The following is a 26178-nucleotide window of genomic DNA, read 5'->3' as shown; positions in this document are numbered from 1 at the left end:
ACATACAGAATCCTTTCCATCTCAGGTGAGCTGCTACTACTGCCATGTATTTGGTGAACACTCTGGGGGCTTGTAATGAGACCAAAGGGCAGAGCTCGAAACTGGAAGTGACTGGCTCCTAGCCAGAAACATAAAACCCTTCTGGAAACTTCTGCTCATTAGAATGTGGTAGTATGCATCCTGAAGGTCTATGGAACACATCCAACTGTCTTTTTCCAAGACTGGAAGTATCAACTGCAGTGTTGCCATCTGGAACTTGTTCTTTTTCACAGATTCTATGCCGAGATCCAAGATGGGTCTCTAGTCTCCTGTTTTCTTTGGAAGTAAAAAGAAACTTGAGTAAGTTCCGGATCCTTTCTGATCTGCGGGGACTTGCTGAATGACTCTTTTGTTTAGCAACTTTTAAATTTCCAAGGTTGCCTGTTCATTTTGACTGGGTGGAACGTCCGGAACTGATGTGCTCATAGGAGCAGGATAGGCAAAGGGAATGACATATCCCCTAGATATTACACTCTGCACCCATCTGTCATTTGTGATGCTTTGCCAGGTTTCTTGGTGCAGACACAAATGACCCCCTCTGCCTCCAGAGGTGAGCAATTGGGCACTCCTTCAAGAGCGCAGATAGGGCCCTTCAAAGAAAGATTCTCTGGAGCCCTGATTAAGCGGGCCTCCACTGCCACGAAGGCGGCGTCTACCATTATTGTTCCCCCCTCTGCCCCTGGGGGAATCTTTCACCTTGTGTGTCATGGAAAGACCTGTGGGATTTTCTGAACCCCATTTTCACACTACCCCTCTGACCTTTTGGAAAAGGTCTGGTAGGTGCAGAAAAACGTACTCCAATGGCAGACGTCTTGCCTTCTTGTTCACACCTGGTGAGCGTTTCCTTCACTTTTGGCCCAAAAAGAGATAAGCCATCAAAAGGTGCATTAAATGTAGACTTGAAGGGCTCAGCAAAGTCACAAAGGCACATCCAGGCTTGTCTCCGAAGAGCACTACCTGCTCTACTCGTTCCATCTGCTGTATACGATATGAACTTCATGGAAGAGTTTACTACAGAATTAAGGGTGGCGAGCTGAGCATTAACTTTATCTGCTACTGCTTCAGCTCCTTGGAGGGAGTCTGTGAGTTCCTTTAACGGGTCCCTCTGTAGTCTAGTGAAGTGGGTAAGGTAGCTCAGAGACCAAAGGGCAAAGGTCACTGACGAAAAAACTTGCTTCCCATATCTATCCATAGTCCTACAGTCTTTATTAGGAGGATGGATAGGAGAGCTGGTCTTGGATAACTTCTTTTTAGTAGCTGCCGCCATGACCATGGCATCAACTGCAACTCCTTTAGTCAGAAACCCTTTATCCTTAGGAGCAGTAATGAACTTGTTTGGCCTTCTAGGAGTAGACTCTATGGAATCTGGGTTCTCCCAGGTCTTCCGAGAGATGAAGTCCATATGCTCATCAGAAGGAGGAGTCACCCAAAAAGAGGAAGAGTGAGACCCAAAGGCCTCCAGGTACACTGACTCCTCAGCTGAAGGGGGGGGGGGGGTGGACTGCCAGTCACTTCTCTATTTTAATAATTCCAGGATGTCTCCAAAGGAGAAATCTTCAGGAGGTGACGTTGGGGACCCTTTCTGCCTCATCAAGGTCAGTGTCTGATGTGATAGACTCCTTTGGGGAGTCAAGGTGCTTCCTCTTGCAGGTCCTCTACAGAGGGACCCTCCTGAGTGGGATACTCTGGAGAGTTTCAGAAGGGGGGTGGGGTTGAGTCTCAAGGTGGACAACTTGAGGCCTGCGGGGTCTCTGCGATCCTGTAGAAGGGTTACCCGACAGGACAAATACAACTGGCCCATGGAGGGAGGAAGATCTGATGAAGGATGTGCCATAGACTCGGTAGGAGTCAAAACCCTCCTCATAACTTCAAAGGCAGACTGACCCCACCCCCTAAGGACTCCCCTGGATCTGACAAAAGTTGTTGGTGCTGAAGGCATCTGCAGAACCAGCGACAGAAGCTTCTAAGCTGAGGTAGGAGGAGAACTCACTCCGAAGCCCCGAGAGGCAGAGTCGGATCTGGAGAGATCCGAGCTGGCTCGGAGGATCCGACCAGAGAGTGTCGACTCCTAGATATGTCCTGCTCTAAATAGAGGGAAACGCTCAGGGTGAGTGTCTGCTCCGAGGAAACAGACGGTCCTGGAGCCAACACAGACACAATCTGGAGATCGGAATCTTCTGGCTCAGAAATGAAAGGATGGATCGGAGGAGGAACAGTTACTAGGGAGGTGGACTGTGCCTGATCCGGTTCCTTTGGGCTCGGATCCAACAGGAGTTTGTCCAGTCCAGGGCTGGAGTGTTCAGCAACCTCTGCACAACCCTATCCACGTCCTCATCATATAAGCTCCTGGTAGACTAAGTAGAAAGAGATGGGGATCTAGATTTATCTAGTAATGGTGATGGGAGCCGTGAAGTCACTGGGTCAAGTGAAGGTGATCAGCTTCGATGTGGAGTCCCTGTTGGCACAGAAGACCTCAGAGACGAAGGTTCTGTCAGCTCCAAGGTAGTCTTGGACCCAGGACTGACCGTCTACCCCAAAGATACTGGTGGAGCAGAGAGTCAAGAGATTTTTGGTCTCTGCTCCGATGAAGCTTTTGGAGCCGAAAATGCCCTTTTTGAAGTCTTGTCTAGAGATCTGATGACTGAAGAAATAGTCTCTGAAAGGGTTTTTTTTAATATACCTTTAAAATTAACTTATTTTTATGCTCTACAAGCGCTCTCTGATTGAAAGCATGACATATGGAGCAAGTTTCTTTGAGATGAAGAGGCCTCAAGCAATAAACACAGAGAATGTGAGAATCACAATGGGGCATCTTCTTCCCACATTTTTCACACTTCCCTTCCTGCTTTTGAGACATAGCAAATGAAAACGCACGCACAGACAAACACGCTGAAGCAGACATAGAAAAGGGCAGTGGTAAATACTAAGAGAAAAACTTATTTTTTTTAAACAGTACTCACAAAAATTGTCCTCCAACTTAAACGCATGATTAGAGGAGGGAGAGAAAATCGTCCTCTAATGGACAATGATATTCACAATCTAACTTAAACGGATGGAAACTGAGTAGGGAGGATTCACACTAGCAAAAAGAAGGCAGAGTAATAAAAAAAGATACACAAAGGTCTAAGATAATAACAGATAGCAATACTTAGACCAGGGTTTAGCAAATAGGAACCTCTTCACTGGGCAGCAAACAAGATCTGAGGTTATAGAACAGTTGCATTATGAGTAGGGGAAAATGTCCACGAGCTTGGCAGAGATGGATTCGATAGATCAGATCGAACCAATCAGTGAAAATAAAGATGAGATTAACATCACATCACAGCTTTTCCTTATTATATAAAAACTACAATAGGACAGCTTTCTCCAACAATGACTTATCTGACCAGCTCTTGAAGGACTGCTGGCTGACTGATGGATTCATTGGGTCTGTCAAAGAAGCGCCCACTTTAGCAGCAGAAAAGCTCTGAAGCTTTTGGGCTCCAACTTCCTTTTATATGGAACTCCATGCAAGTTCCTGGCAGTTAGTGTGCCTGGAAGTTACCCAATATTCTGAAAAGTTTGCTGATGTAGGGGTTAAAACCTATATAGCTTAGGTTACTGCAATGATGATTTATGTTTTGAACATGTGTAAGTTACTGAAGTTATTGAACTATTTGAGTTCAGTTGCTTAAACATGAGAATTATTGTTTACTTGAATGCATGGAATGTGACAGTTTACTTAAGTAATGGTGCGATTTATTTTATAAATAAAACACAGAAAATAAGTACATCCTCCTTTAGGTGTTCTGTGAAAATCAAAGATTTGTGTGTGACACATATGGTTTATGCAGCAAAATGAAGGTGGGGGCCTCAAGACACAATTTTATACATATATGTGTGTATGTACATGGATTTATAACACACATGTGCATCTGAAAGTAACAGTGTAAAATATAAAGGAAAATATCAAAAAAAAAAAAAAAAAAACACTTCAGTACCTGGTTAGTATTTCTACAATGCATATGTACTATTCTAAACTTTCTGAAGTTTGGTTCTTAAAAATGTAGAGTTAAATATTATACAATTCCTTCCCTAAAACGTGCACGCTGATTGGCCAGCCCAACCAGCGTGCCTGTTGTAAATCCCTCAATATACTAACGGAAAAAGGTCCGGTCGCCCGGACTTTTTCTGTTAGTATAAAACACTGTCTCGCTATGTTAAAAGAGTTTAACATAGCGACACAGGTTTAAAAAAAGCAACGGAGATCTCCGTTGCTTTTTTTAAAGCTGTCTCGCTATGTTAAACTCCTTTAACATAGCGACACAGTGTGTAAAAAGCAACGGAGATCTTGCGATCTCCGTTGCTTTAAAACTGTCTCGCTATTTTAAATGGGTTAAACATCGCGAGACAGCTTTAAAATAAGCAACGGAGATATCCGTTGCTTATTTTAAAGCTGTCTCGCTATGTTAAACCCATTTAACATAGCGAGACAGTTTTTAAAAAAAAAAAAAACAACGGAGATCACAAGATCTCCGTTGCTTTTTATTGTTTCGCTATGTTAAATGGGTTTAACATAGCGAGACAGCTTTACAATAAGCAACGGAGATCTCCGTTGCTTATTTTAAAGCTGTTTCGCTATGTTAAACCCATTTAACATAGCGAAACAGTAAAAAAAAGCAACGGAGATCTTGCGTTCTCCGTTGCTTTTGCCCACAGCTCTGATGTACTGCGTAGGCATGCGCAGTACATCAGAACTGCCGCAGAATACCAGACAGCTGCGGAAGGGCACTAAAGAGGCATTATACAATGCCATTATTTAAGAAAAGTAATTATTTATTTTCTTAAATAATGTCATTGTATAATAGCAATAACCCACTTCTGGGTGTGGGTAATGCTGGATTTACCCACGGCTGGCTTTGTTTGGTTCCTCGGGCTTCGCACTCGGGATCAAACCATGCCAACCGTGGGTAAATCCAGCATTACCCACACCCAGGCGTGGGTTATTGCTATATTACTACACATGTAATCTCAAGAACAGCACAAATGAATGAAAAGAGTTGAGCTAAACTCGAGTCCTTCATTACTCACTTACTACCATTCCCCTGAACACCAGAACTTTCTATGGTAAATGACATAACTTTAACACAACATATATATGCATCTGCAAAATAAATAAATAAATCGATCAGTTCTGGGTAAATTAACCCTTGGCCCAAGTTCTGAAGGTACTACTGTTCCTTTCACAGAACAAGAAGCTTGTAATGCTCTGCTTCAGGTCATACAACATATACATATATATATATAAAATATATATAGTATATCTGCTCTAACTCCTAAGATGTCAGAACTCTGATGTATATTTTGTATGCAGTGGTTTCTGCCGACTACCTTCTTAAATCATTTTTATTGTATAGTAACTGTACCTTTATTTTTAGTGTGCTCTTTATTTCTGAATTTGCTCTAGAGGGATCTGTGTTCTAAACTCTAAATAAATAAATCACAAAAGACTACAACATATTGTCAAATTCTTACCATGTGTGTATGTATTTCCTGTGTTAGGGTTGATTAGAAATGGTAGAAACTCCTCCTCATTGTTTTTCATGTATTCAGCAGTCTGCATTCGCAAATCTGTCAGAGTCAGTAAACTGTTTTGCCTTTTTAACTGATCTTCAATTGCTCTGTACATACAATGACCATCAGATGGAATAGGTTTCATTTGCAACTGCCTTGCCAACAAAATCTGTTCCACTTTCAGATTTTCCAAGTGTCGGGCTCCAGATAAATTCTCCACTTCAGCTTCAGCTATCCTACAGCTCCTCTCTTTCTCTTGAGCAGCTTTCTTTTCCTAAAAAGGTAAAATAAAATGTGTTTCTGTTTGCAAAGTGTAATATGGAAAAATTGCTGCAGTCTATCAGCATCTTATTTTGTAAGGATGTAACCACATTATATGCTACTTTATAGCATTCAGCATGGCACTTTCACTTAAAATGATTACAAGGACACTCAAATGAAAACATTAACAGTAGTGCTAAATGCTAATAATTTTTAAGAACAGATTGTTCATCTTCACTTACCAACATTGTGTAGCAACACAAAACTCGTATACCAAAGACATTTTGCATGTCTAACATTTGAGTGAAAATGTAAACACTGATCCTTATCTGGGGGGGGGGGGTTTGAATCCAGGACACCACACAGTTGTCACTACTACTGAAACAACAAAGGCTATCTGGACAGTTAGGTACCTGATTCTCCCAATAGCAGTTGTTTCTCCTTTTAACTATGAAACCCCCATGATGGTGACTTTCAACGTGCAAGCATCCAATGTAGAACAAACAATCTGGTACTGCACTGGTCCAGTGGCAGTGACAACCACAACAATATGGAGAGGCCCTTAGTTCAATCTCCTGACAAGGGTTAGTATTTACCTTTTATGCTGAGTTATTAATAGATTACTAGGCTTGCTCTCCACCATAGCAAGAAGCTGCTATAGTTTGACAAGATTATAGGTTCATAGGTGTGTACTAGGCTAATGGCCCTGGAGCCTTTACAAGCCTAGCCCATAGGATTACCCTGGCATCGTGCCACCCAATCTTAGTTCTCAGTGCCTCTGTCGAATAAAGCCGTTGGAGTGATCCCTGGGGTGAATTTTCTATATCCAATCCACTCATCAAGATTTCTCTTGAAGAGGGCCAGTGAGGTGGTCTGCTTGACATGTATGGGAAGTCTATTTCATAGCATGGGCAGTCTCTGGGTTATGAACCTGTCCCTCCAGTATGTTATGTTGATTGTGGTAATTGAGGTTGAGGTCTCTGAAGCGTGTGGTGTGGAGGGATTGGGATTTCTTTAGATGTAGCATTTCTAACAGAGCTGGGTCAGACATGGCTTTGTAAGTCAAGCAGAGATCGCCTCTAAGTATGCGATATGAGACAGAGAATAGTTGGAGTTTTTTTATTCTGTCCATATAGGACAAATGTTTAAGGCCTAGGATCCTCTTTGTGAGGTACTTTTGTGGCCTCTCCAGTTGTTGCAGGTCTTTAGTGAGGTACATGCCAAATGAGTCATTGTACTCAATGGCTGGCCTAATGAGGGAAGAGTAGAGGGAGACAATGACCTCTTTCTTCCTGGATGCAAGACCCTTAGTAATGAGATGTGCCACACAGAAAGACTTTCTGACCACAGTGGCCAAAAGAGAGGTTGCTGTCAACCTGTTCCTAGACCTCTTATAATGTCTTCTGTGTTTAGTGGACTACCATCAATATGATAATATATGGGAACTGGGTTTTTCCCAAAGGGGGTGACAACTAATTTTTTGGCATTGAGCTTTAGGCCATGGTTCTGACACCAGTTATTGGTCTCAGTGAGGCCTTTCTATAGAATGTCAGCATCACTCGGGGAGTTAATAATACCTCCCAACTTGCAATTGTCTGCAAACTTTGTCAGCCAGAGTCCCTTTGTGTTGGCCTGGACTTCAGATAAGTAGATACCAAACAAGGGAGGACCTAGGACCGAACCCTGAGGGACTCCACTCGTGACTGGTCAGCAGTCTGACTTGGAGTCAGCTACTTTCACACTGTGGGTTCTACCTGTGAGCCAGTTTGCAACCCACCTAGTGATATAGGGGCTGATGCCTAGCTTACTGAGTTTTTCTATGATTCCTGAGTGGGGAATGGTATCAAAGTCCTTGGCCAGATCAAGGTAGGGTGTATGAACCACCTTGCCTTCATCCACAGCTCTGGTGACTGACTCAAAGAAGTTGACCAAGTTGAGCAGGCATGATCTACCCTTCACAAAACCAAACTATGTGGGATCCAGATTTTGGAGATTCCCTATATCCTTGTTTATTAGGTCCATGATGATGCATTCCATAGCTTTGCATATCCGACTCGTCAGGCTAATGGGGTAATATTCCTAGGGTCTGTAGTCGCTCCTCTTTTGTGGAGAAGGATGACTGTAGCAGTGCGCTATTCGGTAGGGACAAAGCCTGAGGTGAGGATGTGACTGAACAGGGCACACAGGTGAGGTGCCAGTTTCACTCTGTAGTTCATGTAGAACACAGCCAGGGATATTGTCAGGTCCCATAGAAGCTGTATTCTTGGCCTTGGACAGTGCTGTTTTAACCTGTGCAGCAGTAATACTGGGTGCCTGGCAATCTACTGGTACTGTGACTGGTCCCTTGGGGGGGAAGAGGGGTAAAGTTGGCACTGAATCTGTCGGCCAGTATATTGGCAATATCTGTTGGCTCAGTATAGGAAGTACTATTGTGCAGTAGCTCAGAGCAAATCTGGGTATTGCCATGGAGATTCTTTACATAACTATAGAAGGGCTTGTGGTTATCTTTACTATCTGCTGCAATTCTGTTTTCATAGCTAGCTTTAGAGGATTTGATGAGGGATCTCAACTTTTTGTTGAGGCTGACAAGGGAGTTTTACTAGTCTTGGGACTTCACCTTATTTATTTATTTATTTATTTATTGACATTTGTTAACCGGGTTTGTCCAACTGGGCTTGTGGCCCATTTTCAGTGGAGACCCGAGGAGAAAAGCTCCAGTAGTACATTTTTAAACAAGTACAATTTTAAACAATATTGATATAATAGCAGTTATAGCAAAAAGATTCACATATGTTGGGTTACATGCATAAAGTTAAAGTTGCATTAAAAGGAAGCTTAGTAACATAATTTTACATTGATATAGTTCAATAGGTCAACAATATTTTTTTTTATTTGTATAAAATTATGTACATGCATAGTAGACACATTGGAGAGAGAGGTGTAATGAGGTACTAAGTATGGTCCTTTTGAGGGTATATAAAGGGAAGGAAGACTAGGTGGGGTCATGGCAAGGGCAGGTCCTGGAATTGAGAAAATAAGCTTTGCCTTATTCCACATCAGTTTCCTCCTTCTGTTGTAGAGTTTGTTTATGGCAGGGAACCACCAGATTGGCTTCCTTTTTTTGGAGGAGAGCATTTTGGTTCTATTGGGTATGGCAAGATCCATGCATTTGTGTACGTGTTCATACAGTGCATTGGTGTATGATTCGGCAGTCATGCAACTGATCTCCATTTGCATGGGTGCCGTGAAGTTAGCCACTTCTGTTTTTAGGAGCCCAAAGTTAGTTTTGGAGAAGTTTTTCATGGTGGTTAACTTTGGGTGGGAGGGATGTGGATTTCCAAGGTGATTAGTTTGTGGTCGGATCTAACCAAGGAGGAGTATATTATTGGTGTAGAGCAATGGTCGTCCAGGTTAGTAATGACTAGGTTAAGGATGTTGCTACCTCTAGTGGGGGTAAGAAAAAGCTAGGCCAGGGCATTGGAATTAATGGGTCTATATTAAATAAGCGGATGCTTAAAAAAGCGAACGCTGACTCATCGACCCTATTTCAGCGAATGCTGAAAATCCCGAACACCCGGAACAGAGAATTTTTTCTCAGGGAAAAAAATTGCTGGGCCGGTTTCTGGAGTTCGTCGTTTCCACCACTGTGGTGCGATCTCGGAGTTGGTATATTTAAGTGGGGTGGGGGCAGGGGACAAAGCCTCCCACATTTAATACTGTTTTAAGGTTTTTTTTTTTTTTGTTTGTTTGTTTTTTTTGTGGAACAGCGATTTTTTTCCCTGGGAAAAAAATGACTGTTCCGAGTGTTCGGCATTTTCAGCGTTCGCTGAACTAGGGTCGATGAATAAGCGTTTGCTTTTTTAAGCGTTCGCTTATTTAATATACACTCGAATTAATGAATTCCAGGAAATGCCGGGGAAGTTTATGCCAAACATGGAACCCTTGAGTGCTTCAGTTCTGACTACAAATGCAATACTAGCATTTAATTCTAAATGGCAGTAAACAACAAAGCCTGATTGGGATCCGCTTATTACACCCCACTCTACCTATGCATCTGGGTAAATGCCATAAATAAATTACATGTCCAGTCCACTGCCAACTCCTCTGAAAATTACATTAACTTAGGGAAACAATGCAGACTCACTCTCACTGTTCTGTTTGATCTATGACATTAACATCTGCAAGCATGATTAGCATGAACAATATTTCCAACAGCACTGGAAAGACTATTTGGTCAGCCTGCTTAAAAAAAAAAAAAACTATCAACCACTTTAGCATGGACAATATTTCCAACAGAGCTGGCAACAAACTAGTTAGCCAGACAGGTCTCTTTAAACAATTTTATTGGGACCATCACTTAAGTGTCTCATACAATCATAAAAAAACATAATGCAGGGATACATCTCAACAGCATTTTCTAGCATGTTAGAGTGTATTTCAAAAATTCTACCTGCAAGAACTTACAATATGTGACAATGCCATTAAAAAAAAAAAAAAAAAAAAAAACAACCCAAACCCATTTCCATAAGCTTTATACATTAAATGAAAAATATGAAATTCCTGAAGAATAACACCAAAATCCTGCTCTGGATTAGATAAGTATAATAAACAATTACCTAAATACAGAGAAAACATATAAGGTAATTCCTGTAATGTACTATTATTTGGGATTCGCCTCAAGATGATTGCCAAAGGGTCTAAATTAAAAATAAACAAAGGTGAAGAGAATAGACAACCTTGCTTGATGTTGCTACCTAAATTAAACACCCAAGAAAGTGCAGTTGTGTACCTACCATAAATGTAGATGTTCGACTGTATTCACTGTTGCAGTCATTACACTTGGGTTATCCTGCTGGCAGGCTACTCACAGTCAGCCTGAATTCCAAAGTCCTGGTCCGGCATCGGTTGCTGTTGCCTCTTCCCTGACGTCAGTCCGCCAGGGGTATACAAGATGCAGCCGACGCCATTTTCTTAAGTTTTTCTTGCCCCAGATGTCAGGTGCCCCCAAAAGAGTAGGCTAAAAATATTGCTTATAAAAAAGCATGCACTAACATAAACATTACCTTCATCTACAAGCAAATACACCACATAGGTTGTATAGAATAGAGAAGTACCGATAAGTCCCAGCAAAGAAAGGGGGATGGTGGGTGGGTAACCGGGACTGCAACGGTGAATACACTCGAACATCTACATTTATGGTAGGTACACAACTGTACTATGTTCATCGTGTTTCACTGTTGCAGTCATTACACGGGTTGAATCCCAAAGCTGAGGTTGGGTGGCTGGGTCTAAATAGAATTAGGAGTGGCTATGAGGCCCTGCAGAACTGCAGTGGCAAAGCCTGCTCTGGATTTAGAGTAAAGAGGTAAGTGGTAGTGCTTGGTAAACATGTGCACTGAAGTCCAAGTTGCAGCCTCCAAAATATCCTTGGTTGGTACTCCTCTGAGGAAGGCTGCTGAAGTGGCTGCTGCTCTGGTTGAATGCAGCCTAATGCCCTTAAGCACTGATTTGCCATGTTGTGACTAGCAGAAACGAATGTAGTGGCCTATCCATTTTGAAATAGTTTGCTTTGAGACAGCCTTTCCTTGTGATCCTGCAGTATATGCCACTAAAAGTTGCTCAGTCTTTCTGAAAGCTTTAGTTTTGTCCAAGTAGAAGTGTAGTTGTCTGTGTATGTCCAAAGAATGCAGAAGTCTCACCCCTTTATTCTGTGGGTTTGGATAAAAAGTAGGCAAATGAATGGTTTGATTAAGAGTCACACTGGACACTACCTTAGGCATAAACGTCGGGTTCGTCCTTGGAGAAACCCTGTCCGGATGGAAAATAATAAAAGGTTCCACAGCCATTAATGCCTGTAACTCTGAGACTCTTATTGCTGAAGTTATTGCTAGGAGCAGAGCTGTTTTCCATGATAAGAATTTTATCTCAGCTGAATTGGCTGGCTCAAAAGGAGGCAGTGTGAGCTTTTCCAAGACAAAATTGAGGTCCCATGTAGGTATCAGTGCTCTCCATGGAGGTCTTATGTTTTTGGCCCCTCTGAGGTACTGCCTTAACAGTGGATGTGAAAAAATAGGCAGTTCCGTATTGTAATGAGCTGAAATGGCAGAGGCATGGATCTTAATTGATGAGAAGGATAGGCCTTTGTCCAGCATCTCAGTTAGGTATTGTAAAATCTGAGGAATATTTGGAACAAGCGTGTCAATTCCTTGTGCCTGGTTCCAAGCACATAATCTCTTCCATTTTTCTGCATAAGATTTTCTGGTACTGGGCCTCCTGGCCTCCAAAATAAAATCCATAACTGCTTTAGAGAGAGGTGTGTTCTGAGTGGTTATATTATCCACCATGCAGCCAGATTTAAGGTTTTGAGTTGGCTGTGCAGGATCTGATTGTTTTGTTGGGTCAGTAGATGAGGAATTTGAGGTAAAGTCCAGGCTGGGCCTTGAGACAAGCTCTTTAGGATTGGATACCAGTGCTGGTGTGGCCAGTCTGGGGCAATCAGTATCATTTTTGGCTTCTCTTGTCTGACCTTTAGGAGTACCTTGGGGAGGAGAGGCAGTGTAGGAAAGGCATATACTGTAAGGGTTTTCCAGCTGAATGATAGAGCATCCACCTTCCATGCTTGTCTGTGATAAGTCCTTGTGCAGAATCTCTGTAGTTGGCAGTTGTGAGGGGAGGCAAATAGATCTATGTCTGGGCATCCCCATTATCTTGTTATCATGCTGAAGACATGTGGATCTAGTTTCCACTCGTGAGGGTCCATGAGGCTTCTGCTTAGTTCGTCTGCCAGAGTATTTGTCTTTCCTGGCAGGAACTGTGCTTGCAGGTGCACTTGGTAAGTCAATGCTGTGTTCCACAAAGTCATGGCTTGTCTGCAGAGGGGGTAGGAATGTGTGCCCCCTTGCTTGTTTATGTACCACATGATTGTAGTATTGTCCGTCTTTATCAACAGTTGTCCTGGATGGAGTAGGGCTTTGAAGGCTGTCAGGGCATTCTGTACAGATAGCATCTCTTTTTGATTGATATGAAAATGCATTTGGCTTGCGGGCCATGTGCCCTGAATACATTTTCCTGTTATGTGGGCCCCCCAGGCATAATCCGATGCATCTGTTCTTAGTATCTGCCTGGCTGTGGGTAAAGTGAATGGCTGTCCCTTGTTGTGGTGACAGGCCAGTGCCCACCATCGAAGCTCCTGTTGCAGGCAGGGTATGAGGGTAATTAATGTTTCCAGGCTGTGGCAATGTTGAGTCCAAACACTTTTTAGGTACCATTGTAGCTTCCTCATATGCAGTCTTGCATATGGAATTAGCAGAATGCAGGATGCCATGAAGCCCAAAGCCTGCAGAATTTTTCTTGCAGGTAACTGGGTTTTTGTTGCTATCTTTTCGAAGTAAGAAGTCAGTTGCCTTTCTGGCGTGAGATAAGCCATCTGGGCAGTTGTATTTAAGCTTGCACCCAGGAATATTATCTCTTGAGAGGGTACTAGTTTTGATTTCTTTTCGTTTACTGTGTACCCTAGGCAAATTAGTAATCTTTTTACAAACGCCAGATGCTTCAGTAGAATGTCCTTTTTCTCTGCTTGAAAAAGGCAATCGTCCAAGTAGGGATATATTTGAATTCATCTTTGTCTACAAAATGCAAATACGGGTGCCAGGCATTTTGTGAAGACCCTGGGCGCAGTAGATAAGCCAAAGGGCAGTGCAGAGAATTGGTAGTTCATTGAGCCAGCTATGAATCTGAGGTATCTTCTGCAAGACTGTCTGATTTGGACATGCAGGTATGCCTCTTTGAGGTCCAAAGTTACAAGCCAAGCCTTCTTACCCAGCATGGGCAGAAGCTGCTGCAGAGTCAACATTTTGAATTTTGGAACATCCAGAAAAGTGTTTAGAATTGACAGGTCCAGTATTGGTCTCCAGGCTTTGTCCTTTCTGGGTACCAAGAAAAGTCTCGAGTAAAATCCTTGTCCCTGCTCTTGCTGTGGTACTCGCTGAATAGCCCTCATGTCCATGAGAGATGAGATTTGCTTTTGTGCCTCTTCTCACTGATTGTGTGGCAGGTCTGGCATACCTTTTGTCTTTGGAAGGGTGTGAAAAGTACAGTTTTGTACCTACCATAAATGTAGATGTCCGAACTGGATAGCATCTGCAGTCATAACAAATGGGTTGTCCTGTCGTCAGGCAGCCCTTCGGTCGGCTGGATTCCAAAGTCTGGGTCCGGCTTCGGCTGATGTCGCACTTCACCCGACGTCATCTCTGCTGGTCTTCGGGTATAAAGGCATCAGCCGACGCCATTTTCCTCAGTGTTTCTTGCCCCAGATGCCAATTGCCCTCTTGGAAAGCTAAATTTTGGATAAATGCCAATGTTTCCAAAATAGTAGAAGGCAAACACAAAAATAAACATGTATGTACATATATACAAACAAATACACCATAAGAGACCCCCCCCCCCCCCAGCTAGCTATTAGGAGGGTAAATACCCTAGGAGTACCGCAGAGGGGAAGGAGGGAGGGTAATCCTGACTGCAGATGCTATCCAGTTCGGACATCTAAATTTATGGTAGGTACAAAACTGTACTATGTCCTTCATGGATGCATCTGCAGTCATAACAAATGGGTAGAATACCATAGCCAAACTAGGGAGGAGGAATAATAATTATGGTGTAGTCAGGATCCCTTGCAGTACAGCAGTGGCAAACCCTGCTCGGGATCTAGAATATAGAGGTAAATTATAATGCTTGGCAAATGTATGCACGGAGGTCCAAGTAGCCGCCTCAATAATGTCCTTGGTTGCCACTCCTCTTAAGAAAGCTGTGGTAGTGGCTGTAGCCCTTGTAGAATGAGGTCTTATGTTCTGTGGAATTGGTTTTCCATGGTAGGAGTAACAGAATCTTATGCAATTTCCTATCCATTTGGAGATTGTCTGTTTGGAAATTGCTTTTCCTTCCCTTCCTGTTGCATAGGCTACAAAGAGCTGGTCAGTTTTTCTGTTACCTTTGGTTCTGTCCGGGTAGTAGCGTAACTGTCTGTGTACATCCAAGGTATGCATTATTCTTTCACCTGTGTTTTGTGGATTGGGAAAGAAGGTAGGTAGGTGGATTGTCTGGTTTAAAGACACTCTGGATACCACCTTAGGCATAAATGTAGGATTAGTTCTCATGGACACCCTATCTTGATGGAAGATTAGGAAGGGTTGCACTGCCATTAAGGCCTGTAGTTCCGAAACCCTCCTTGCTGAAGTAATAGCCAGTAGGAAAGCAGTTTTCCATGACAGGTGTTGTAGATCTGCTGTTGCTGCTGGTTCAAATGGAGGGAGTGTCAACTTTTCTAGTACAAAGTTCAAGTCCCATGCTGGTAATGGTGGTTTCCTAGGAGGTTTTACATTCTTGATCCCTCTGAGAAACTGCCTGAGTAGAGGATGTGAAAAGACAGGAGGATCAAAGCTGTATTCTGCTGAAATATCTGATGCATGTATCTTGATGGAGGAATAGGACAGGCCTGTATGTAGAAGCTCTGCCAAGTACTCCAGAATGTTAGCAATGTCTATGTTCGACACATCTTTTCCTCTTTCAGTACTCCAAATGACGAACCTTTTCCATTTTCCTGCATAGTTCCTTCTTGTTGAAGGTCTGCGGGCTTCAAGGATAATGTCTTTAACCCTTTGTGAAAGGTCTGGGTTAGTTACGGCTATGTGATGTTCCAGGCAGTCAGTTGCAAGGTTTTTAGGTTTGGATGTATGATGTTGTAGTTGTTCTGAGTTAACATCAGAGGCATCAGGGGTATTGACCACATTTTCTCCCGGGACATGCTCCTCAGCAATGGGTACCAGTGTTGTCTTGGCCAGTTCGGAGCTATCAGAATTATCCTTGGTTGTTCCTCTTTGATTTTCAGTAGTACCTTGTGCATCAAGGGAAGAGGTGGGAATGCATATGCTGTCAGGCCTTTCCAGCTGAAGGATAGAGAGTCCACCTTCCATGCAAGTGGGTGGAATGTCCTTGTGCAGAACTTTTTGAGCTGGTGATTTTGTGGCGAAGCGAATAGATCTATTTGTGGCATTCCCCATTTCTTTGTGATGGCCTTGAAGATGTCGGGTGTAGCATCCATTCGTGAGCATCCGAGGTGGTTCTGCTTAAAATGTCTGCTAGGGTGTTCTCTTTTCCCGGTACAAATATTGCCTGTAACTGGATGTTGTAGCTGAGAGCCAGATTCCATAGGTCCAAAGTCATTCTGCATAGGGGGTAAGAATGAGTGCCTCCCTGTTTGTTGATGTACCACATGACTGTGGTGTTGTCTGTCCTTATCATCAAATGGCCTTCTTTGAGGAATGGTCTGAATTTTAGGATTGCCAGTTTTACTGCCAGCATTTCTTTTTGGTTTATGTGCAGGTGCAGCTGGTCCTGAGTCCACAGTCCTTGTACGCATTTGTCCAGCATGTGTGCCCCCCATCCTAGGTCTGAGGCATCCGTTGTGATGGTTTGGTTTGCTCGAAAGTTGTGGAAGGATAAGCCTGGGTTTGACTGGCATGTCCGAGCCCACCATAGGAACTCCTGTTTTAAGCATGGGATTAGTGGTATTTCTGTTTCTAAGCTGTGCCTGTGTTGAGACCATAAATTCTTTAGGTACCACTGTAACTTTCTCATATGCAGTCTGGCATGTGGGACCAAGATTATGCATGATGCCATGAAGCCCAAGGCCTGCAGAACTTTTCTTGCTGTTAGTTTGTTCTGCTTTGTTAATGCCAAGAAGTAAAGAGGGAGTTCTTTTTGTTTTTCTGCAGTTAGGAATGCCATCTGTTTTACTGTGTCCAATTCCGCCCAAGAAATTTCTTGTCTGGGATGGTACCAGTCTTGACTTTTGAAAATTGACTGTGTATCCCAGGGCTTGTAGCAAGTAAATGACCCTTTGTAAATCTGTTGTCAGCTTGCTTTTGTTGTCCGCTTGTAACAGGCAGTCGTCCAGGTATGGATAAATTTGGATTCCCTGTACTCTGCAGTGAGCGATTACTGATGCCAGGCATTTTGTGAATACTCTGGGCGCAGTAGATAAGCCAAAGGGCAATGCTGAGAATTGATAATGGTCTGATCCTGCAAGAAATCTGAGGTATCTTCTGCAATTTGGTCGAATGGGGACATGCAGGTATGCCTCCTTGAGATCTAGAGTTACCAGCCAACACTCCTTGCCCAGCATGGGAAGAAGTTGCTGTAGGGTCAGCATTTTGAATTTTGGGACAATGATGTATGTGTTTAAGATGGACAGGTCGAGAATAGGTCTCCAGGTTTTTTCTTTTCTTGGTACTAGGAAGAGTCTGGAATAGAATCCTTTGCCCTGTTCTGTTATTGGTACCCTTTCCACAGCTCTCATCTTTATTAATTCTGCTGTCTGATGCAGGGCTTCTATTTTTTGATTTGGGGGCAGGTTTGGCATTCCTCTTTTTACTGGTAAAGTGTGGAAGTGGAACCGGTAGCCTTGGTCTATGGTTTGCAAAATCCACTTGTCTTTTGTAATATAGTGCCAATTTTTCGAGAATAAGGCTAACTTTCCGCCTAATGGTGCTGCTATTTGCTCCCTGGTAGGCGGAGTCAGAGCCAAGTCACTGTGTTTGTCCTGTTGCAGTGGCAGTGGTTGCGTCTGTGCCTCGGTTATTGCCTTGCCACTGTCGTTCTCTGTAGGCACCTCCTCTAGTTTGATTTCTGCCCCTAGAGCGTCTGTTCCTGCCCCTTTGGGATCTTGTGGAGTCAGGAAAGGACCAATTTTTGGCAGGCCAGTTCCTGCTAAACCTTGGGGGCTGAACCTGTAGGAAATCTTTAACTGTTTGCACAGATTTTGCCTTCTCTTCCATTTTCTTCATTACCTGCTGGGCAGGTTCCCCAAATAGGCTGGCCTTATCCATAGGAGCATCCAATAGCTTAGCTTTAACATGATCCGGCAAGACCTGTTCTTTCAACCATGCATGCCTTCTTATCACTGTGCCAGTCATGGCTGATCTAAATGAAGCCTCCAGTGCATCATAGCCACATTTTAAAGAATGGTTACTAACCTGTTGGATGTTATTCACCATATCTAATACATATTTCTTATCTAAAGATTCATCAGAGGACAACTTTTTAATTAAATGATCAAGCATAAACTCTTGGTATTGGATCATGTGAAACTGACAATTTAAAGCTCTAGCAGAGAGAGTAGCAGAGGTGTAGACTTTTTCCCCATCTCTCTAAGGACCTGGATTCCCTTTCAGAGGGAATAGGGTTTTTGCTGTGGTCGAGGCTACTGCCTTAGGCCCCTGGGATATAGTTTCGGGGTCTGCAAGTGGGGCCTTGTATAGGTGGTGATGAGTGTCTGGCACCCTATAAAATCTATCTGGTTTGGCAGGGGCTGGAGGTAAGGAATCAGGAGCAGTGCAGACATCATTAAATGCATCGTCCACAACAGATAGGACAGGAGGTATAGCTAAGGGCCTATGTTGTGGTAAGTGCAGAAAAGTCCTAAGCCTTTTTCTAGAATCTGAGAAATCTTGTCCCTGCCACTGGAATTGTTCTCTCATGGCATGTAAGGTTTCCCCAAAGGAGAATTCCTCTGGTGGAGAGGCAGCTGGAATGGATTCTTCAGCATCTGAATCTTCATAATTGGAAAAAGGAGCCTCTGGCTGGTCTGTAATGTCTGAGTCATCCACAGAATCATCAGAGGACACAGGCTCGGGGGCTCTGCTCTAGGTCTCTTTTCTGGGGGCTGAGAGGCCCTGTCTGGGTGAGATTGGGATCCCCTAATTAAGGATATTAAATCTTCTGCCAGAGTAAGCATTTGAGAACTAGAAGTGGGCCTGAGTGAGGGTGGTTTAACAGGCACAGATTTAGCTGATTTGGCTGCTTTAGCCCTGGCAAAGGCCTTAATAGACATGGCTGCAGGAGGCCTAGCAGCACCACGTGCTGGGGTAGAGATATCCAAGGGGATGGTGTCTGATAGATCAGTAGGAACCACAGTTGTAGGCAAAATTTCTGAGGCTGATTCAGATAAGGTAACAGGAGCCTCAGTAGTAGTCATAGATTCGGCTGAAGATTGACCAGTTTTCTCGGTTTCGGCCGAAACAGAGACACTCGCGGCTTGCTTAACCGTGGTTTCGGCCGAAACCGCGGACCGCGAGTGTCGGTCTTTCTTTGCGTTTTTTAACAATTTGGGTAGTCGGAGGATCCGACGGCATAATGTACGCAAAATCTGAGCCGAAAAACTGTTCAGCAAACTCCGACCGACGCCTAAGCGTTCGTCGGTTGAAGGAAGCACAGGCCGAACAGGCTGCTACGTCGTGGTCTGGGCCTAAGCAAGGCAAACAGTAAGAGTGGAAATCTTTATGAGGTATTTGTTTCCCACAAGTTAAACAGTTATTGACTTTTTCTGACATCGGCTGAGGCAAGAAAGAGTCCCCAACGGGGTACTTAGCTTTTAGAAGTCTTCGAAGTAGTATTCGGTAGTAGTAATCTCTGGATCTGACCGACCGGCACTTGCGAACAGCTTCTGCTTGGCGCCGCGGCAAGAAAGACTGAGGAAAATGGCGTCGGCTGATGCCTTTATACCCGAAGACCAGCAGAGATGACGTCGGGTGAAGTGCGACATCAGCCGAAGCCGAAGCCGGACCCAGACTTTGGAATCCGGCCGACCGAAGGGCTGCCTGACGACAGGACAACCCATTTGTTATGACTGCAGATGCATCCATGAAGGACATGTGGAACCTGTAGCCCTGAGAAACTATATTCAAGACCCATTTGTCCTGGGTGATCATGTGCCAATTTTGTGAAAAAAGTGCTAGCTTTCCCCCTAAGGGTGCTGCCAAAAGAGAAGTGCTCGGCAATGGCAGAGGAAAGTCATTGGGATTGTTTCCTATATGGCTGTGATTTGTCTTCTCCGCTTTTGGAGGTAAAAGCACCCCATTGTTTAGGCCTGCATGAGCCTTGGGGCTGAGATCTGCCTCTAGGGCGTCTGTATCTGCCTCTTTGTGGCCTGACACTGGAAAGGACCAATTCTTAGAAGGCCAGTTCCTGCTAAATCTGGGTGGCTGAACCTGTAAAAAATTCTTTACTGTCTGCATAGATTTCGCTTTATCCTCCATTTTCTTTACTACCTCTTCGGCCTTTACACCAAACAAAGTATCATGCTGTAATGGAACATCCAATAATTTTGCTTTAACATGATCAGGCAGATTCTGTTCCTTTAACCAAGTATGTCTTCGAATGACAGAGCCTGTAACAGCGGCCTTGCAAGAGGCCTCCAGTGAATCAAAACCACATTGCAAAGTATGCTTTCCCACTTGTTCAGCTGCATGCAATAAATCCTGCATTTCCTTGTTTTCAGAACATTCAGAATTTGTCAACATTTTCTGTTTTAGCAGTGACATTACGTATTGCTGATATTTAAGCATGGGAAACTGGTTTAAAGCCCTTACAGCTGAGGTAGCAGAGGTGTAAACTTTTTCCCCCATCTGTCCAGTGCTCTAGAATCCCTATCAGAGGGAACAGGGTTTTTTGCAGTGGAAGCCTTGACCCTTTGGGACCCTGAGATATAGTTTCTGGGGCAGCAGCAGGGTTTTTATAAAGAAATTTATGTGACTCTGGAACCCTATAGTACCTATCTGGCTTAACTGGTGCAGGGGGTAAAGAATCAGGAGACAGACTGGACTCAGAAAATGCATCATCTACAATGTCTAGCACAGGAGGAATAGCAAGAGGTTTGTGTTGAGGCAATAAAAGAAAGTCTCTGAGCCTTTTCTTGGATTCTGAATAATCCTGGCTCTCCCAATGGAAATGCTCCCTCATGGTGTGCAGGGTTTCCCCAAAAGAGTAATCCTCAGGAGGAGAGGCTGAAGGGATAGATTCTTCAGCATCAGAGTCCTCATAGGGAGGAAGAGAATATCCCTGTTCTGAAGAGGAATCAGATGAAATAGAAACCTGGTCAGCGGAATCATAGTCAGTGTCTTGCCTAGGCCTTTTATCAGGAGGGGGATGGGAACCCCTGATCAAAGTGATTAAGTCCTCGGCCATTTTAAGCATCTGTTTCTTAGGCATGGATGACTGTCCAGAAGAATGCAGTACTTGTTTCTTTGTCTTTAAAGGTGTTTTAGACTTTGCCTTGGTTGCTGAAGTGGTCTTGATAGAAAGCTGTGTAGGTCTGAAAACACCCTCAGAAGCCGATGCCTGCTCAGCGGCTCCGGACCCATCTGAGGGAATCGTTTCCATAGGCCCAATACCTTGAGTTTCCAGAGGCCTAGTTGTCTCCATGTGGGAGTCGGAGGCGGCCTGTGGCTCTGAGGTAGCGGGTGTCAGGGGCTGCGAAAGCGCCTCACTGAGAACCGGTGAACCGGTGACTGGCCTAGAAGAGGCTTAGTTGTCGGTTTTGGACCTTGGATGCCTGTACTTTTCTTTTTCCTTGTGCTTTTTATGAACTCCGGTCATCGGCTGTTCCAATGGCATTATATAGTTAAACCTTCGGCCAAAGTAATGGAAAGCAAAATCGAACAGACGCTTAATAGTGCACTGGTTAAATCTAGCACAAAACCAACAACTAGCAACGTCGTGGTCAGGGCCTAGGCAAGGAATACAGTAAGAATGAAAATCCTTATGAGGTATTTGCTTCCCACAAGAAATACAATTGTTAACTTTTACTGACATCGGTCTGGAGCAAAAAAAAGTTTCCCCAACGGGGTACTTAGCTTTATTGAAGACTTGGGCTCTGAAATTCAAATTCGAAAATCTCAGGAGTCGGCCGACCGGCACTTGCAAACTGCTTTTGCTTTGGGCACCACGCGGCAAGAAAGACTGAAGAAAATGGCGTCGGCTGCATCTTATATACCCCTGGTGCACTGACGTCAGGGAAGAGGCGACAGCAACCAACGCCAGACCTGGACTTTGGAATTCAGGCCGACTGTGGGTAGCCTGCCAGCAGGATAACCCAAGTGTAATGACTGCAACAGTAAAACACGATGAACATCTGAACTCCATTGTAAAAAATTTGCTTTGCTCGGGCTCCACTCTGCTCTCCTACCCTAACAATTCTCACCCACCCCCCACTACATCTACATTTATATGCATCTACCTTTACCCAGCCTTGCTCGCTACCCAATCCACTTCAACTGACAGCCCATCAACCAATTAGTTTGCTAACTACCACCTCACTAAACTTCCACCAAACAAAATCCAGTCACCTTATATGAACTCAACTCCTATCATCCCTCCCATACTTCAACATATATTATTTCAAAATAATTCTAACTCACCACACACAAAAACCATCACCAAGCATAAACATTCTGGATTCCAGTTCTATGCTCTTTACAGTTATAGTGCACCTCTTTCGTCCTCACTCTCCATCACCAATAAAAACCTTACATCTGTTTTATCTACACAACCTTTTCTAACTACAATGAAACAAAGATATACGTGCAATTACAATGACTATTCTAATCTCACCTGCACAGATCAGAAGATTTTATACGTCTACCCACACAACAGCACACAAATACACTTAAACAAATCTTATTTTTCCTTCATATCACTCAAACTCTATCCACACTCTCTACTGCACTTGCATACACACAAATACATAAAAACAAGTGTAACAGACCCAACTCAATACTAATTGCCACAACCAAATGCAAATATGACTACCCACTGAATAATACCACCACCAAACAAACTCAGTGGTGACATTCATCCCAACCCTGGCCCCACCAGTATCCCACAATCCATACCAAATGCCTCTTCCTAGGCAACCCCATCTAACTCCCCACTGCTCACTAAAGGCCACACCTTCCCCTACTCAACAAAACCTTCCAGAGCAACTGCAATAAAACTGTAGACCTCCATGCATGCTTAAGCACTACAGCCCTGTATAGTAGCAACCAAAACCTGGTAGAAATACAAAATAAGTAATAATGAAATGATCCCAATGAATATATCAGATCTCACAGAACACAAAGTGGGGGTGGTACAGCAGTCACATACAAAAATTCCCTATAAATAACTGAATATCCCCACAGACTCCTACACTGATGTCCTAGTCACCTCATTAAAAAAAAACATTAACAAACCCATTTGTATTAAAGGACCCTACATTACCCCATGTAATAATACAGTCATATTCAAATATATCCTATTGTGGATAAACAGCAAAATAAAACAGGAAAACATAACAACTGGGGATACAAACACTGAATAGAAACAAAATGACTCAACCTCATCCACCATAAACTTATTCAGCTTCTAACAGCTGACACACACCACCACCAGACTATACAAAAACCAAAGAGAGAAACCACACAAGTGGTTTCTCACCAATAAACTAGATGCCATAACCTTCAGTGCCCCCCCCCACCACATACTAATAGTGACCACTTCCCAACTTATACACATTCATAGGGGTATACTAGGCTAATGACCACTAGGGCCTTTATAAGCCTAGCTGTGCAACCCAAGTGTGACCTACAAATATGAATTACTGGAGGAAGGGGGTATATTTACTTACTGTCTTTCAGAGACACAGAGACTACACCGGGGTGAATTTCCGATTATCCATCCATTGGTCTAAGTTGCACTTAAATAAGGATAAAGAAAAGCTTTGCTTCATATTGATGGAGAGCCTGTTCCAGAGAATGGAAATTCTCTGAGAATCATATCTGGCTTTCCAACATGAGCTAGTTTTGTCGCAAAAAATTTACACATTTAATTTAGTAGTTCTGTTGCTGTTCATTATGGAGATGTGCAAACGGTTCATCAAAATGGGGTCCAGAGATGCCCTGTATGCCAGACAAAGATCAGCTCTCAGAAGTCTGCATGAAACCGAGTAAAGAGACAGGGCTTTGAGGCAATCAGCATAGGACATTGTGTTTACTCCTTGTATTCTTTCTGTAAAGAACCTATGAGGACATTCCAGCTGCTGCATGTGTCTGGTCAAGCACAAACTGAAGAGGGCAGTATACTGTATGATGACCTCTCTGCTCCTACATGCCATGCCCTTGCTTATAAATTGAGCAACATAAAAGGATATAACAAGACAGAGACAAAATATTCCTAAACAAGTAGTCTGCAAACAGGTTTGCAAGAAAAGACAATTCAACATAAAACAATTTAACTCAATCCTCTATCAATATGACTGGAGCCTACTAAAAACTCTACCCCCAGATGAAGCAGTCACCCACTTTAACCTGATATTTCTAAAAATACTAAACAGGCAATCCTCAGGACCAAGCGAGTCAGATAAAACCCAGCCCCATGGTTAAAACACAAAATCAAGGAATTAACGACTGACAGAGAGATCATGCCTGGAAGGAATGGTCCAAAACCAAAAATCAAAACCCTACAGGAATACAAAACCCTATGAAACCTATCTAAGCAGCAAATAAACAATGATAAAAAAATCCAATTTCTCAAACCTGCAGAGCTCACATCAAAAAACTTCACTCTCTTCTGCTCATCCAATAAAAAGCTATTTTGCCCAGGGCAAATCTACACTCCCTCTCCAACAATCAAAAAGAGCTCAGCCAGCATTCCAACTCTGTTTAACCACCACTTCATTAACTCAGTCCTAGCAATCACTAAACAAAACTCCAACTTACCATCCACCATGCCAGAAACTAATATTACTGCACAGCAATTCATGCCTACACCTGCCCCTACAGCAGCAATAAAAAATATCATTACTAAAATTAAAGCATATAATGTTGGCAGCTTAAGACCTACCAACAGGATACCTCAAATGTATAACTATATTGGCAGTATTTTCTGTCCCTATCCTAATCAACAGATCCATATGCAAAAACTAGGGCCCAACAGTCTGGAAAAAGTCATCCATAATCCCCCTCCATACAGACAGCAACTTAACAGACTGACTAATTATCAACCTATAGGGATCCTTTCACCCCTTTCCAAAATTCTAGAAAGATGTATATACCCCCAAATATTCAAATTCCTCAACGAACACTGCTTACCTTCTCCCAAGCAGCAGCATGGACTCGAGAGCAAATCACAGTACCACAACTGCTCTCCTCAGATTTACTAACACACTCAATCAACATAGAAACAATGAGGACCTACTCTCATCTATTTTTGTTGACCTGTCAAAAAGCCTTTTATATGGTACTGTATCAGAAACAATTATACGAACTAGCATCTACTGGTCTAAATAAATCGTCTGTAATGTGGTTATATAGTTATTTGTCAGACAACAAGCAGTTAAGTAAAAGCAAGACCTCTTGACTTTTCTGCCAGATACAGGTGGGATTCCCCAAGGTTCAAAACTTGAGCTTTTTTTTTTTTTTTTTTTTTTTAACATATTTATCAACAAACTCCATACTTCTTCTTAAGAAGTAACTCTTATTCAATATGCAGATGATGCAACATTCATCTGTTGTGCAGAGTTACTACATACTTTACAAGACAGCATTCTACTAGCTTTCCTATCCACATAATTCTGGCTCACCAATGTAAACCTACTTCTCAACCCCAAAAAGACAAAACTATCACTCTTTACTCCCTAAAGTCTTACAGAACAAAACCACAAATTCCACATCCTGTCATCCGACAATAAAAAAACTGAATGTGTACCACAAATGAAGCTACTCTGATTCTAACTTAATGACAGACTTAAATATGACCAACACCTACTCCAGATCACTAAAAAGACCCACTGGAAACTAGGATCATTATACAGATCAAAATGTTTTCTCACAGAGTCTACAAGAAAATCCATAGCCATTGCCAATCCTACTTCCATCCCTTCTATATGCATCCCCAACCTTAACAAATCACACCACCACCCTTAAAATTAAACTTGATGCATGTTAGAATAAAATACCCAAATATGCACTAAGTACCTCACTAAAAACCACCACTGCACAGTCCTTGGAGATTACACTGGCTAGAACTTCCCCACTGCATAAATATTCACAACTCAAGATAGTCCATGTAGAACAGTGTGGGTGTGCGTGTGTGCTGTACGTTTAAGAAGCATATCAAGGACTGAATGTGCATATATAAATAGCAAGCACGTGCTATACTCTGTGCCATTTTGAAAGTGCAGCGAGGGAGTTGAGCATGTATGAACGAATGTAGCTAGTTTGTATATAAGTTACCTAAGTTAAAGTTAATAAGCTTCAATCGTGATGTGTTTGTATATAATAAAGCTGCTTGAACAGAACCCACAAAGACTCCTCTATTGCATCCTGACTAGAACAAGTGACAGTGTCAGAACCGGGATTCCAGAGACTGATATTCGGACCTACGACGTGCAGAAATAAAGGTAGAAGGTAAACTAAGAGAAATTAGCATGAAAAGGTCCAGAAAAGAACCAAAGGT

At 43.0% G+C, this 26178-nt stretch overlaps 1 protein-coding gene across 2 annotated transcripts in view; it reads right to left on the bottom strand.

Moving 5' to 3' along the window:
• OTUD6B (OTU deubiquitinase 6B) overlaps positions 1–26178 on the bottom strand; it is a 1944790-nt gene that overhangs the window by 471446 nt on the left and 1447166 nt on the right. For both annotated transcript variants that reach the window (XM_044088034.1, XM_044088035.1), the window contains exon 4: positions 5554–5866. In XM_044088034.1, coding sequence (XP_043943969.1) covers positions 5554–5866 — 313 coding nt within the window. The remainder of the gene's footprint in view (positions 1–5553; positions 5867–26178) is intronic.

The sequence above is a fragment of the Protopterus annectens genome, chromosome 11.part0 (genome assembly GCF_019279795.1).
Source record: "Protopterus annectens isolate FY-2018-M chromosome 11.part0, PAN1.0, whole genome shotgun sequence".
Lineage (NCBI taxonomy): Eukaryota > Metazoa > Chordata > Ceratodontiformes > Protopteridae > Protopterus > Protopterus annectens.
Note: the sequence above shows the minus strand (reverse complement) of the source record. Positions and strands in the feature narration are given on the sequence as shown.